This window comes from Leptodactylus fuscus, chromosome 3 (genome assembly GCF_031893055.1).
Source record: "Leptodactylus fuscus isolate aLepFus1 chromosome 3, aLepFus1.hap2, whole genome shotgun sequence".
Taxonomy (NCBI): Eukaryota; Metazoa; Chordata; class Amphibia; order Anura; family Leptodactylidae; genus Leptodactylus; species Leptodactylus fuscus.
In genome coordinates, this window is record NC_134267.1 from 96,736,131 (window position 1) to 96,751,224 (window position 15,094).

General features: G+C 38.6%; 1 protein-coding gene across 17 annotated transcripts in view; it reads right to left on the bottom strand.

Moving 5' to 3' along the window:
- EPB41L2 (erythrocyte membrane protein band 4.1 like 2) overlaps window positions 1-15,094 on the bottom strand; it is a 135,689-nt gene that overhangs the window by 15,697 nt on the left and 104,898 nt on the right. For 8 of the 17 annotated variants that reach the window (XM_075268035.1, XM_075268034.1, XM_075268038.1 and 5 more), the window contains exons 12-15: window positions 10,807-10,973; window positions 8,290-8,928; window positions 4,152-4,187; window positions 2,410-2,556 (exon numbers count right to left, since the gene is read on the bottom strand). In XM_075268035.1, the coding sequence (XP_075124136.1) occupies window positions 2,410-2,556; window positions 4,152-4,187; window positions 8,290-8,928; window positions 10,807-10,973 (989 nt within the window). Of the gene's footprint in view, window positions 1-2,409; window positions 2,557-3,768; window positions 3,832-4,151; window positions 4,188-8,289; window positions 8,929-10,806; window positions 10,974-15,094 lie in introns of all 17 variants that reach the window. The other 9 variants (XM_075268031.1, XM_075268037.1, XM_075268033.1 and 6 more) reach the window with 9 other exon arrangements.

Below are 15,094 nucleotides of genomic sequence, written 5' to 3' on the forward strand. Positions count from 1 at the left end.
ATTTGGAAATAGCGCAGAATGAGCTGGAGCATCCAGCTTGTGGGATATGACATGTGGGGACTCCATTAACCCATCTCATTCTCCATCCCTTCTCCCCCCTCTTCGACTTACGTTCTTCCTCAGGTTTGTCTTGCCTGTCTCCTCCTTGTGTTCTACCTTTATTTATATACAGAGACAAACCAGCTGTTATGTTAGACAAAGCTCTTTTGATGCAATTATAGTTGTGTTTTGTTATTTTGTTACCATATCTAGTTCATTGGAAGTCAAGTCACTTAAGCACTTACCTTGATGTTTGCAAACCTTAACACACTAAACTGTACCCTGACATTGTACTATTTGCAAGATGCAAGTATATATTGTATGTTCTTTAGATCAATAAAAATCATTGAAAGTATAAATATAAACAAATAATAAAGCAATTTATCCACATTACCCCTTCTTTGTTGTGTGTATCATACTTGTTTTTATATTGCTGCAGGCAATGCCCTGTGTGCAGATATCTACAAAATTCCTACTCAAATGCAGCAGACCACATTGTCAGAATCCCTTCAAAACCTAGTGGAATAAACTTAAAGTATACACAAAAACAATTACATAAAAAGCCCTGCCTAATATTAATCTCTATTTAAGGTACAACACACACTACTAATCCAAATAGTTAATATCATAAATCATCAAGCCAGAATGTTATGCATTGAGATTTTACATTCCATTAATATTTTGATCTAATGTAGGATTGCTTCTGATGCAGATATGTCCTTTCTTACCTGTGATCATGGGTCAACAAATCACGATGAGTGTGGGTTGAGATTAGAATTTTTTTTCTACTGCTCTATAAACAGAATTTATGATACTCTGTGACAAAATGTTTATAATATATGTATAGCCACCCAGGGTTTCTGTTGTGTATTGCTGTCTCTCAAGGTTTACTAACTTCTCATGATATTAAATTGAATTGGTTTCATGAGAAGTTATGCACCATGTTAAAGGTGAACACGTCTATGTTCAGGAAGCTGAAACCTTAAATAGGGCTTTGTCCAACTCTAGAAATTGTGCAGCCTTATCTTAGTTTTATCTGTTAGGTTATCAATTCCAAAGTGGAAACCACAGACCACTATACATTTTTACTAATGGTGATGAACACCCCTATGAAATAATAAGCGGAGGCCCGTGGGAGGTGATTAAACAAAAAACCTGTTTTCTTCGCGCTACCGCCAGACATCAGGGAACGTGAAAACTATATTTAGATCTCAGCTGGTGACATGGCATTGTCATGCACAGACGCAAGCATCACAATGTTGCGTGACCCATGTGACCACTGAGACCTCCCCAGTCTCAGACTTCAGGCAGAAGCGCCAAAGAGAACAGGGAGCCACGGTGGAGCAACAATGTTTTTTCTGTACAATCACCTCTCCTGGGCCAGCACTTATTATACTCTGGGGTCTTAAGAGATCCCAGGTTATAATAATAACAGCACTGGTTCAGCGGTGTTCAGCTCGCGTTCACCCAACATGTAGTCATACTGTTAAGCTGACCTAAATAATCATCATTAAAGGGACTTTCCGGGCAAAATTTTTTAGCAATGTTTTGAGTGACTTCTGGGTGTCTCTGGAAGCTCCTGGTATCTTCTGCATTTGTTTACATGGTTCAGCTTCCTGCTATGTAGCTTCCACACTAGTTCCCTCTCACCTCAATACCCCTCTTCCTCTCTCCCTTCCTCCCATAACCCCCTCCCTGTGTCTCTACGTATTCCACGCACTACTAGCCCTTCCCAAGTAACTCATCCAAACCCCCGACCCCATTACACTTACCTCTCTTCCCTCCAGACGGTCCCTCCCTTTTTTCAGATTCTGCTGGAACGTGCAATAGTCCCAGCACTGCTCTGTAGCCAATGATCCACCTCAGCATGGGAGCTGTGCAGTAGAAGTGGATTATCAGCTGCAGAGCACAGAGCAGTGCTGGGACTATTGTGCGCATTGGCAGTCAAAAAACAGAGAGGAGGGAAGGAAGACTGGTAAATATGCTGGGATGGATGGGGAACGACTAGTATTGTTGTTCTATTTCTGGAGACTGATAGTCAACGGATAACCAGCAAATGTCCATGGGGCGATCACATGACCACCCCAGGAATACGGGTAAATATAGATTTTTGATAAATTATGTTATTTAGAAGTAGGCTGGGGGAGGGTGTTTAGAATAGTGTAGGTGCTCGGTTAATTGTGATTTTTAGGTCATCACCAGCCTAACTTGTGCAGCTGGTCTAGGTAATATCTGTATCTAGTCGTTAGATGACACTACAGGTTTGAACGAACCGATAACCAATCTACTAATAAAGCCACTATGAAACTAGTCAGGTAACTTAAACTATTACATGTCCAGATGCATGCACAAGATAAATCTGTGACATACCCCGTGTGTCTGCAGAGGTAACGGAGTGATACAGCGTTTTTCCCATTCGTTGGGACGTGGCTCAGGTGTAGACTCCATGAAAGTGCGCTTGAGCTCACTAATGCTAGCCTGATGTCTCAAAATGTCATCTTGTGATTTATCCAGATCCTATTAATGGGTTATGTAAAAAACAAAACAAAAAAAAAAAAAAAGAACAAGACAAAGCTTGACAAGAACTCAAATTGATGAAAAAAAACATTAGTTATTTTTAAAATTAAAAATTGTTAAAGAAAATGTTTGACCTGTTCTAATATGTTAAAATCAGCAATATCAATTCATATGAACGAAAATGTTATCAGAGATGGTATCCATGAAACCCTGCTCAATATGTGGCCAATATACATGGAGCTGATTGAGATTTGATAGATCAAGATTTAGAACTGCTCAAATTTATGTTTGACTAAATGCAAACATAAAGGACCCAAAATATCAATGAACTGAAAATGTAAAGTAATGCATATTCTAAAAGATGCATTGTATAGTAATTGGATTAATACTTAACCTGACTGATTAGCAATTTACCAAATAATCAGGTTTTTGATAAATAATTGTAAAAAATAATCTTATCTATTGACTTCTACAGTTAATCCAGTTCAGATTCTATTATAGCTTTATGCAAAGCAGATTACTAGTCTGATATCAAACTACCCAGGTCAGACATTTTGCTTTACAAAATAAATTAAACCATTATCAAAGTAAACTCTGACTTTCTATGTCGGATAAATACTCTAATGATGCATGAAACACACAGTTCATCATAGAGTACACAGAGTCAGAGCAAATCTTTGATGCTTCAACAAGTAACTCATTAGAAAAGCTGCAAAAAGCAACATCAATGATTAGTTTGATTAATATGAGTAATAAATGACACAGTGCAAAAAGTAACATAACCACACCAAAAGATTAAAAGAATAAAACAGAATGGATGGGCGTGGATGGACACCTAGACTCGGTTCCATCTTGAGGTTTATGAATGTAAATGTTGGTTGTTAATGTGGTAATTTTTCTTTAAAATTAAGTTTTGAAAGTTAATGTAAAGGACAGTATTTACAGTAAAGAGCATAGTGTAGAAGTGTGTGTACATATATACACACACGCTTTTTTTTTTCTTTTAAAGGACTGCCTTTGTAAAGGGCAATGAAATGTCGAACTTTATAAAGAAATAAGTCCTCTTCTTTGGGAGAAGTCTACACCTGATGTCACAGCATGCACTCTTCTCCCACCCACCAGTCATGCATGTCATGCACTGTGCCGTGAGCAGCAGCCTGCATGTGACAGCCCCACCACTGCAGCCGTGACGGATCAGATAGACATACAAACCTCCAACATTAAATTGCTATGCCTCACATAAATATTTTCTCCTTGTATTCTCAAGGACTTGCTCTGTGAAATTAAAATTAAAGACGAAAATAACATGAAGCAAAATAAACAAGCACAATTTGGTATGAGTAGTTGGACTGACAACTTATTTTAGACAAGATATGGCTGCGTTAGTTCTGTAGCTCATATTCTGTAAAATACCAACTAATTCGTAAAGATGAAACTCATTTTCTGTAGGAACAGGGCTCGAACTTGTCATGGTCAATCCAATTAGAATACCAAAACTAAAAAGGGAGGTTGACTATACTACACGTTTAAGCACATACACATCTGACAGCATGGCATGGTATGCAGGCAAAAAGAATAAGAGCGGCATTAAACACCTGTTGTACCGTGGGCTCATCCTCTTCTTTTTCCGCCTGGAGTAAAGCATATTAAATCACCAAAATTAAGAAAACAACTATTAGCTCAGACTTATGGCAGCGGACGTAACGTGCTATTGTAGTTTCCTATTTCCAAGGGGATCTTTCATTATTTGTTTTGTATTGAAATAGATTTGGAGGCAAAAAAGATGTCTTAACAATTGGCATGCCAATCTAAAATATTTCATTCTCACTATTAATAGTTTCCTTCTATTGCTGAAATAGAAGACAATGAATTTATTACATGAGTAAAGTTTTTCATTTCATTTTAATGTCATGTTCTTTGTACACAATTATTCTATTTTTAGAAGTAAGTTTCAAAAGTAATGTGTTTTTGCATGCAATGACAACATTGTTCATCCCCCACTCCCAAACTGCTGTTTTTCTTACTCCTCACTGGTCCTTGTTTGCTTCCTGAATAAATGGGTTGCCCAGAATTACACTCCCATCCCATCCTACATTGAGTCTGGAGAGATACCGCTGCATGCTAGATGGTACAGTTGGCAATTGGATTGCCAAGTCAGTAGAGGTGTGTCTCACCACAACCTGACAGTAAGCTTGAACCTACCCTTCAATGATGGAATTGGTAAATTCAAGTACTGTGCCTACTAAAAACAAAGAAGTCCTATTTAATGTTTTATTATTTGTTTATAGTAATTAAAATGTGTGGGTTTTTTCTAATAAAGAGCTTAAAAATGATAAAAATATCTATAATTGAAAAAAAAAACAAAAAAAACATGCTGTCTGCTTAGTGGGAGCATGGAAGCTTATACTTAATGGTAGAACCATTTAGTTCAATGTACAATGCCTTGAAAAAGTATTCATACCCCTTGAACTTTTTCAGATTTTTTTTTCACCTTACAACCACAAATTTAAGATTGAGAATTTAAGTGATAGGCCAACATACAGTAGCAGATAATTGTGAAGTGGAATGAAAATGGTGTATGGTTTTCAAAATTTTAAATCAAATAAAAATCTGAAAAGTGTGTTGTGCAAAATTATTCAGCCCCTGTAATCTGATACCTCTATATAAAATCCAGTGTACACCACTGCCTTCAGAGTCCAGTTATGTGTAATTTAGTCTCAGTATAAATACCCCTGTTCTGTGAAGGCCTCAGTGGTTTGTTAGAGAACACTAGTGAAAAAAGAGCAACATGCAGACCAAGGAACTCACCAGACAGGTCAGAGATAAAGTTGTAGAGAAGTTGAAAACAGGGTTAGGTTATAAAACATACCCCAACAACATCCAAAAACTTAAGTATTCTACAACTGTGAATCTCCCAAAACATGGCCGTCAACCTAAATTGACAAATCAAGCAAGGAAAGCACTGGTCGGAGAAACAGCCAAGAGGCCCATGGTCACTCTGGAGAAGCTGCAGAAATCCACAGCTCAGGTGGGAGAATGTGTCTAAAAGACAACTATAAGTCATGCTTTCCACAAATATGGCCTTTATGAAAGAGTGACAAGAAGAAAATCATTGTTGAAAGAAAGATATAAGAAGTTCTGCTTTCAGTTTGCCACAAGCCATGTAGGGGGACACAGTAACCATGTGGAAGAAGGTGCTCTAGTCAGATGAGACAAAGGTTGAACATTTTGACCTAAATACAATACGCTGTATGTGGTGGAAAAGTAACATTGCTCATCCTCCTGAACATACCATCCCCAATGTGACACATGTGATGGCAGCATCATACTATGGGGATGCTTTTCTTCAGCGGGGACAGGGAAACTGGTCAGAGTTGGCGGGAGGATGAATGGGGCTAAATACCTGTTGGAGGCTACAAAAGACTTGAGACTGAGAAGGAGATTCGCTTTCCAGCAAGAAAATTACCCTAAACATGCAGCCAGAGCTACAGTAGAATGGTTTAGATAAAAGAATATTCACATGTTAGGGTGGCCTAGTCAAAGTCCAGATCTAAATCCCACTGAGCATCTGTGAGAAGATATGACATTTTCTGTTCACAGACGCTCTCCATCCAGTTTGGCTGAGATTGAGCTATTTTGCAAAGAAGAATGGGCAAAAACCTCAGTCTCTAGATGTACAAAACTGGTAGAAACATACCCAAAAGAGTTGCAGCTGTAATTGCAGCGAAAAGTGGCTCTACAAAGTATTGATATGGGCGTTGAATACTTTTGCGCGTCACTTTTCAGATTTTTATTAGAGTTAAATTTTATAAACCATGGATCCTTTTCGTTCCATTTCACAATTATCTGCTACTTTGTGTTCGTCTATCACTTAAAATCTCTATAAAATACATTTGAGTTTGTGGTTGTAAGGTGACAAAATGTGAAAAAGTTCAAGGGCTATGAATACTTTTGCAAGCCACCATCTACAATGGTGGCTGCAGGAAGCCATAATGTTCCTGCTTTAAAGGGTTGTCCCGCCAAACACATTATTAAAAAGTGCTTAAAACACTATCAAATAACCAAGTATAATACTCATCTGACCACTCTCCTGACTGTCTTGTGCTGAGGTTTATAGAAATGTATGTGGCTGGATAGTCTATTCAGCTCAGAAACCCTCAAGTTCTGACTGTGAGAAAGATTAACAGATGACTGAATATCTATGCTCTATAATCCATGCCTATAGATTGCACTCTACTTTCACTTTGACCCCAGATATGCCTAGCATCATTTAACCACCTCACTTATCATGTCCCCTGAAAGTTACACTCATTGGCAGAAAAAAATAAAATAAAATAAGAGCTATGTCAGGCCTAGATGGTGGAAAATTGTTCAAAACAACCATTCCGCTTGTCTCAGTTCAATGATGGGCCCTCTCTCAAAGTTATTCAACTGAGCAGAGTTCTTCAAGTATACTGTAAAAGCATATCTAGCAGTCAATGGTCTCCGACCAAGAAGTACACTACTTGAAACTAGCTTCTGAGAGCCTCTTTATAGGTCAGTGGCGAGCATTGTAATGCCCTCTTGTGGCAAACCTCAGAGTCTAATCAGATCACACCTGCAATCATTTACATAGAGACATAACTGTATGCAGAGTTTGGCAGCTATATCTGGGGTGTGTTTGTCAATGAGTGTAGCTGTTTAAACCTGACACATTAGCATCAGTTAGTGTCCGTATTTTTTGATTTTTTTGTTGGGATTTTTAACAGTTTTATGATTTGTTAGTGTCCTTTGTTAAGATTTTGTAACAGATGCTAGGAACGGACACAACTATAAAGGTAGTGTGAACGTCCCCTAACAAATTCTGCCTACTTTTTGTGAAATACTGAACTGAAATCCACCTTGTTTCTTTGTTTATTGCTAGTTGGGATTGGAAGATGGATATACAGCTTCTCTCAATCCAGAAGGTGTTTTCAATTGGTGATATCTCTGGAAATAATACAGGTAGAAGATCTGGGTGTCATATGAAAGCTCACAATCACTGTTCTAGTCTATAACGTGTCAGAGATAGAACTGCCTGAAGTGATCCCCTACACCAGCCTCAACTTTTCTACAATACACATAATGCTGCCCAACCATAATTCAATAGAGGGAAGAAAGTGGATGTTGATGCAGGGTTTCACATAAAGGACCCATTTGCATACCCTATTTGATAATGACTTGAGTTTATTGGTACCCTTTAACTAGTCGTAGGGTTGGAGATCAAGGTCCAGCGAATCAGGCAGTTGTGATCCTCTTTAAGGTTGCAATAAACTATTATAAATTAAAATTGTCATTATCAGGCATGATAGAAGAAGTGGTAAATGGTACTTGGACATGCTTTGGCACATTTGGGGGTCGAAAAAACACCTGACAGATTCCCTTTAAGTTAATATAAGCATGCCAATATTTCTATTCTCTAAAGTTGGGTATATATGGCTCTGTATATAGTGTATAGAAAACTGAAAATCTTTTTGGGATTAGGTTCTTTTGCACACCAATATTGTATAAATACTTTTTACACACAATGCTCCAATTTTCTTTCAGAAAATAGAAGGATAGCCAGAGAATTAAAAAATGATGCATTTCTTAAGTGGGCTTCTAAAATAAGACACTTTCTTTATTCAACCCCAGGTTAAACTAAAGACGACCATCTTGGCTAACATACAGACGTGAAAACTATGTGCAAGTGGCAACTAATATAGTGTTACACACCTCTTCCCCTGCTTTCTCATTCAGGTCAGGGTCAGAAAAAGAGCCCAATGGATTCGTCTTAGGCTCTAGGTAGCAAAGAGACAGAGCAAGCGGGAGGGAAAGGATCAATGAAAATGGTACGGACTGCGAGGCTGAAAGGAGCAGCACAAAGATGAGGACTAGAGATGGTATGAAAGAAGGAGAAGTAAGAGGAACATAGCGCTGCAGACTTGATGGCAAGAAAGACACACACACTTCTGGGAGGCTGGGGAAACTAATGTATCCATCCTCATCAAGCAAGGAAGGGAACTTTAAGGGGAAAATTTTACAAAAGCTGAATGAAAAGAAGCCACATTCCACTGCCTTGTACTTCAAAGACAGGTGGCTATTGTAAACGGCTAGAGGAGAAAAATGGCTGCCTGCATCAGTGGTAGATTCCAGGATTTTGGATATCAAATCATTGTGGATTGGAGTCATTTCCTGGGTAGTACACTCTTTGAAATGTATGCCATCACCACTAGAGGATATTTCATGTTGTTCCTCCACTGCATCATCATCATCTGAAATATCTGAAGGCAAGTCCATCTCAGGAATGGGTGGCAGGTTTGTGGAAATGGTATGAGTGCAGTGAAGGGGTGACTGTGATGATGGGTGACTGAGCTATTTCAACAACACCAGCAGCAAGCAGGTGGATATGGGTGTGTATTAAAATTGTGTAGAAAATAAATGTGAAAAAAAGTGTTTGCAATAGAAACAGAGAAAGAAAACAAGATAGAAAAATGTTAGTCGCAAATATCCCAAAATAGATACAGAAATGTGCAATCATAAAACAATTCTACCTGTATAGTGAAAAGGGAAATATGGATATATACATGCTACAATCTATTGTCATATAGAGAGCCCATACTGTCCATCAAAAGATTGTGCATCACAGTCAGTGAACTTTGACTTATGACATTTGGCCTATGCTGTTACAGTACATAACCTTGTCCTTGGATTTCTGGGCTAAAGACAATAACTTGCATCATCTGCTAAAAGTGGATATCAATTCCTTAAACTAACAATCGTGATCTCTATTACCTGAATATATACAGCATGCAAAAGACAAAAAAGAGCATTGAACCAGGATTACAACACATTGATGCAGGCAGGACAGGGAAAGGGGTCAAAATCAGATTTAGAGATGACATTGATATTACTGTCATATCAATTAATAGTTATTTTTGGTTAAAAAAAATATGATAATTCATTTTTTTAAAAATAGGTCTTGTAAATGTATTTTCAAAATAAATTATTACCATATTAAAGAGGTTTTCCAAGCTCAAAAATACAGAAAAATACCTTAATCTAATCTAATCTTCACAGATCTGCCGCTGACATTCACTATTACTGACACTGTACTGCATCTGCTGCACAGTGAGAACAAGGGACAGTGGCGATAGGAGACATGTGATATGTGACCTCCTATACTAAAGACAGGGACGAGGGGATAAAACTACTGTACTTGGTCAGAGTACTGCATTTCACACACATGGAGTATGGTCAGGTGACTAAACTGTGGCATGTAACTACAGACTACATTAGTAAGTGACTAATCTAACTACATGCAAACCATTTGCACATTTTTAGACTGGAAAACCCCTTTAAAGGAGTAATGCTAAAATAACTGGAACATGATAACAGAGTCACAGGACTATGCTCTAAACACACAAACAGCAAAAGGAAGCCTACAGACATACAGTTTGTGCTCAAAAAAGCCTTTAGGCCTCATGCACACGACAGTCTCTCCCGGGGCAATCCGATGCTCCATTCTGTTCTGATGAATACAGAACAGGTCCTATCCTCTCTGTGGTATAGGAATAAAACCTCCATCGTGGAAGCCAATAGGAAACGGATGGCCCTCGGATGATATTCGGATGTCATCAAAGTGTCATCAGAGTGCATTCTACTATAAAATCAAAAACCTGTCCGCCCCATCTCCCTCAGCCTATACAATTGGTCATGTGCATGTAGCCTTAGACTAAGCAGAATAGTCACTTGCAGTAGAAATCCACAACTGAATGTTTTGTCAGATTTTTTTAGGCTTGGTTATCATTTCAGTTTAATTTATACTTTATTCCTAAGGTAATTATTTTTGTTATTGTTGCTTTGTACAGATCAACTGAATAAATTTAGCAGTTGCTCACCAGTTATATTTCCCATTAAAATCAAATTATATAAAATGCATATGTGCCAGCAATAATGTAAATGCAGCATAACCACAGTTTTTATTAACTATATTTATCTATAAAACGTAAAAATATTTTTTCTTGTCATATATACATAAGATAAATCTCTATAACATATTTTTTTTAAAAAATAGCAGTTCTCCAAGACAGACATTATATTATGAACATATACAATGAAAGCTGCCATAACAAACATATGAACCAAAAGCACATGTAACAGGACACATACAGAATGTCAAATTGTAGTAGTAATAGAAATTGCACTTTCCCTCTTAGATCACAACATTATGTTGGTCTTCCTTCCCCTTACCTTTGTTTCACTGGGTAATACTGATGGAGAACTAGGTGCTGATACTCCTTTCTGAGCTTCCTGCATTGCAGCATCTGGTCCACACACTACACCATCAACTGCACTGGCTCCACCAGGAACAATGGAATCCTTCAAAAGGCTGTGATCTGTGATACTTCCAATTGGAGCTGTCACAAAACATAATTCACATTATAAACAAAATTATCTATATTTTAATGAACCTATGAGGTGATTTATGCTACCCTAACTGTTAGTAGGAAATCTGAGTGAACCCCAAATAGGTTGCTGGGAAAGACATTGACAGACCTTTACCCATACAGAATCACAGGTTTTATAGGAACTGTGCGTGTGCACAAAAGACTGTCAATCATTCGATGTATGAAAGGACGACAAGAAAGCAAGGCACCGCGCGCTCACTCTAACTTCCTTAAAACACGCAATACTTTTCTCCAAAACACACCATAATACATGCCGCTGAGCAGCGTTTCGGAGTAGCACACCCCTTTTTCAAGTGACACAAGGTAAACGGGAGTATCCTCTCAATAGAAAAAGGGGGGCTGTTACCCCTAAACGCTGCTCAGTGTCATGTGTTATGGTGTGTTTTGGAATAAAGTATTGCATGCTTGAAGGAACTGAGTGAGCACAATGCCTTGCTTTCTAGTAATAATATGAAAAAACATGGATATAGCTCACCATACAACACAGAAATCTTCAGGGTGCACGACAAGGCTTCCGGACTTGAGGAGCGTTCAATGTAGAGAATATGGTGGAGAGAAGTCAGCAACTCACTGAATTTTCTAAAATGTAACTTTTAATTCATGATTGATGTAAAATACAGATGAAACTCATACAAAAAGTGAAAGTCAGAAAAACAGAAAAAAAAAAAACACTGAAAAAAAACACAAACCACTTTTTGTGTTTTGTCTATTTTTCTGACTTTCACTTTTTGTATGAGTTTTATCTGTATTTTACTTCAATCATGAATTAAAAGTTACATTATAGAAAAATCAGCGAGTTGCCGACTTCTCTCCACCATACTCTCTACCTTGCTTTCTTGGTCGTCCTTCCATACATTGAACGATTGAAAGTCTTTTGTGCATACGCACAGTTCCTATAAAACCTGTTCCTATAGTCACCATAAACAGCAAACAAACAAACTAGTCATGTCATCATCATTTGTATTTCACACGTTTGTGATATTACATAGTATTATAGTGGTTGCCAGTATTACTTTTTTACCTTGAATATACGTCTTCTAACCATACTGTAGATTCCTGTTCAGTATTTTTTAAAAAAAATTAAAAAGTCTCAGGGAAGGGGCAGTTGGACAACTTTTTTTTCCAGCTACGACGTTTACCGTACAGGAAAAATATTTTTATAGATTTGTAGAGCGGGTGTTTTCGGACACAGGGATACCTAATGTGTATGTGTTTTACAGTATTAGTTTTATATGTGTTCTAGGGAAAGGTGGTGGTGATTTGAATTTTTTAAACTTTTTGTTTTTACTTTTTTTTTTTATAATTTTTTTTTTTTTTTGCATATATTAGATCACTAATGCAATGCATTACAATGCTAACGCATTGCAATACATTACAAAAATCATCATTTCTTTTGTAGGTTGCATAGAGCAGCCTGCAAAAGAAAAGCACTGCAGCCGGGGAGCCTTTACAGAGACGCTGAGGGGAATGCTCGGCAGGAGCACTGAGGGGCGGACCTGAAGGAGAACGTCGGCCGCTGGACCTGAAGGGGAACTGTGGCCGGCCGCCGGCAAAATCGCTGAGGGGAATCCCCGGCAGACTCGGCTGCCTGGATTTCCCCTCAGCACTTCTGACGACGGCCGGCCGCAGTTCCCCTTCAGGGCCACATTTCAGAGAGCGGTCGCACCCACCCGCTCCCTCCTCTCTCCAGGGGCATCGCAGCGCCTGCTGTTTCCCCACAGTGGAGGGCATCTCCACTGTAACTCCAGTGCTCAGGAACTCCGGCATTACCACTGTAAGAGTTACAGTGGAGGTGCCAATTGCAATGGCGATCGCTCTGGAGCAGAGCGGCGCCATTATAGCTACAGACCACTACAGACTACAGCTACTGTAGTTACAGACCCGGCATACAGACACCGGGGCGGGTGCAAAAAACAGAAGTGCTTACTGTACTGCTGCTAGAAGGCCCCAGTACTTCTGCCAGGAGCGTGCCGATGCTGCGGCCCGGCACCCACCCCCGTGTCTGTAACTACAGTATTACTGTAATGACACGAATATAAGCCGAGGCGGACTTTTTCAGCACAAAAACTGTGCTGAAAAACTAGGCTTATACTCGAGTATATACGTTAAATAAAACTAAATTTTGTATTCCCGGAATCATATCTAAACATAGAATACAGGTGACATGTCATTTTGGCTACACAGTGAACGCTGTAAAAAAGAAACCCATAAGAAAGTTGCACAAATGCATTTTTTTCTTCTCCAATTCCACCCCATTTTTCTATTTTTTTTTTTTTTATTTTTTTTTTACAGCTTCCCAGTACATTTTACAGAATAATAAATGGTACCATTATGTAGGCCATTTTGTCTCGTAAACATTATGCCCACATATAGCTGTGTGAACAGATAAATAAAAATAATAAATAAAAAAATAAAAAGTTATGGAATTTGGAAGTAGGGGAATCAAAAACGAAAGTTAAAAAATGCCACCAGTGGGAAGGTGGTTAACGCACAGAATCCCATTAGAGCATTAGTTAATTGTATGTAATATATACACTATGTGTGAAAAAAGGAAAATAAGAAAAAGAGTGCAATACATATAAAAAAGTCCAACAAAATGTTCACATTGTAGAATGTGATATATAGTCATACTGTAGAAAAGGAAAGAAGCATTACTGACATATAATATCCAGAAGGTGGCAGCAAAGTAACATGACCAGAGTTTCCACATATCAGGTTATGGACTCAACATTCAAAATGACGCACCAAGAAGGGAAGTTTTTGGAGCTCCAAAGAGATGAAAATCACAAGATGGATATAAATGTTCATGAAATGAAAACCATAACAATATGGAAATACACACACTATTACTACTTGGCATGCTATCAATGATGTTATTAATGGTTGTCTGAGGAATGTCATGCCACTCTGAATGAACTTGGGCAAAAAAATCATCAAAATGGTCTTGTTATTGTGAATCAATGACGACAAAGATGTACTTGATGGGAGACAAATGGAAAGACTCAATAGGCCATGGTAAGTATGATCAGGCCATGCAGACTGCTCACAGTAGTAAAAGAAACATGCAATGCTGAAAAACATCTCCTAGGACACTTTGGCGAAATGACCATAGCACTGGTTCCCTGAACCATGTCAGTCTCCAGACCAATTTCCTGCTATCACTATGTCCAAGACTTTTGTCTGAACTTATGTCCAGATTTTGCTAACAGAAAAAAAAAATCATTTTTAATAATTATTATACTATACTTCCTATCAGAATAGTTCAACTCTTACTGTCAGTGTGATATACTCAGGAATGATAACTGGGCTACAAATAATGTATATACGTATGTAATGTGTGATAACAGGGCCACATCATTTAACCATGGTTGCATTTAGTTACTGAGGTTTTTAAAGTCTTAATCCCCTTCCCATGTCCTCTCCAGACTTTTTCAGGCTAGTGTTTTTGACATCACCTGCCCCAGTCCCAATTACAAGCCTCAGGCCCCATGTCACCGCTGAGGCCCAATCACAGGCCGCAGTGGTGACTCCTGCAGGACATGACAGCCCAGGAGAGGAGAGTAGAGGGAGAGGGGCTGCCTATATATTACCTTTATATAAGTAAGAAATTCTTATATAAAAATATAAAATAATTATATAATTCTTATATGATTCTTATATAAGTAAGAAATTCTTAATCCACCTCACCCCCCGATCCTCACCGGCTTCTCCCCTCTGCCAGTCCCTCCACTGGTTATCCATAGCCCAGCGAATCGAGTTCAAGCTACTAACGCTAACATACAAAGCCATCCACAACCTGTCCCCTCCATATATCTCTGACCTAATCTCCCGCTACCTGCCCACCTGTAACCTCAGATCCTCCAATGACCTCCTACTCCGCTCTGCCCACATCCGCTCCTCACACAACCGTCTCCAAGATTTCTCTCGTGCATCCCCCATACTCTGGAACTCCTTACCAAGACACATAAGACTAACCCCCACAATCACAGGATTCAAGAAGACACTGAAGACTCACCTATTCAGGAAGGCCTACAACCTCCAATAACACTATCATCTCACTGCCATCTGTA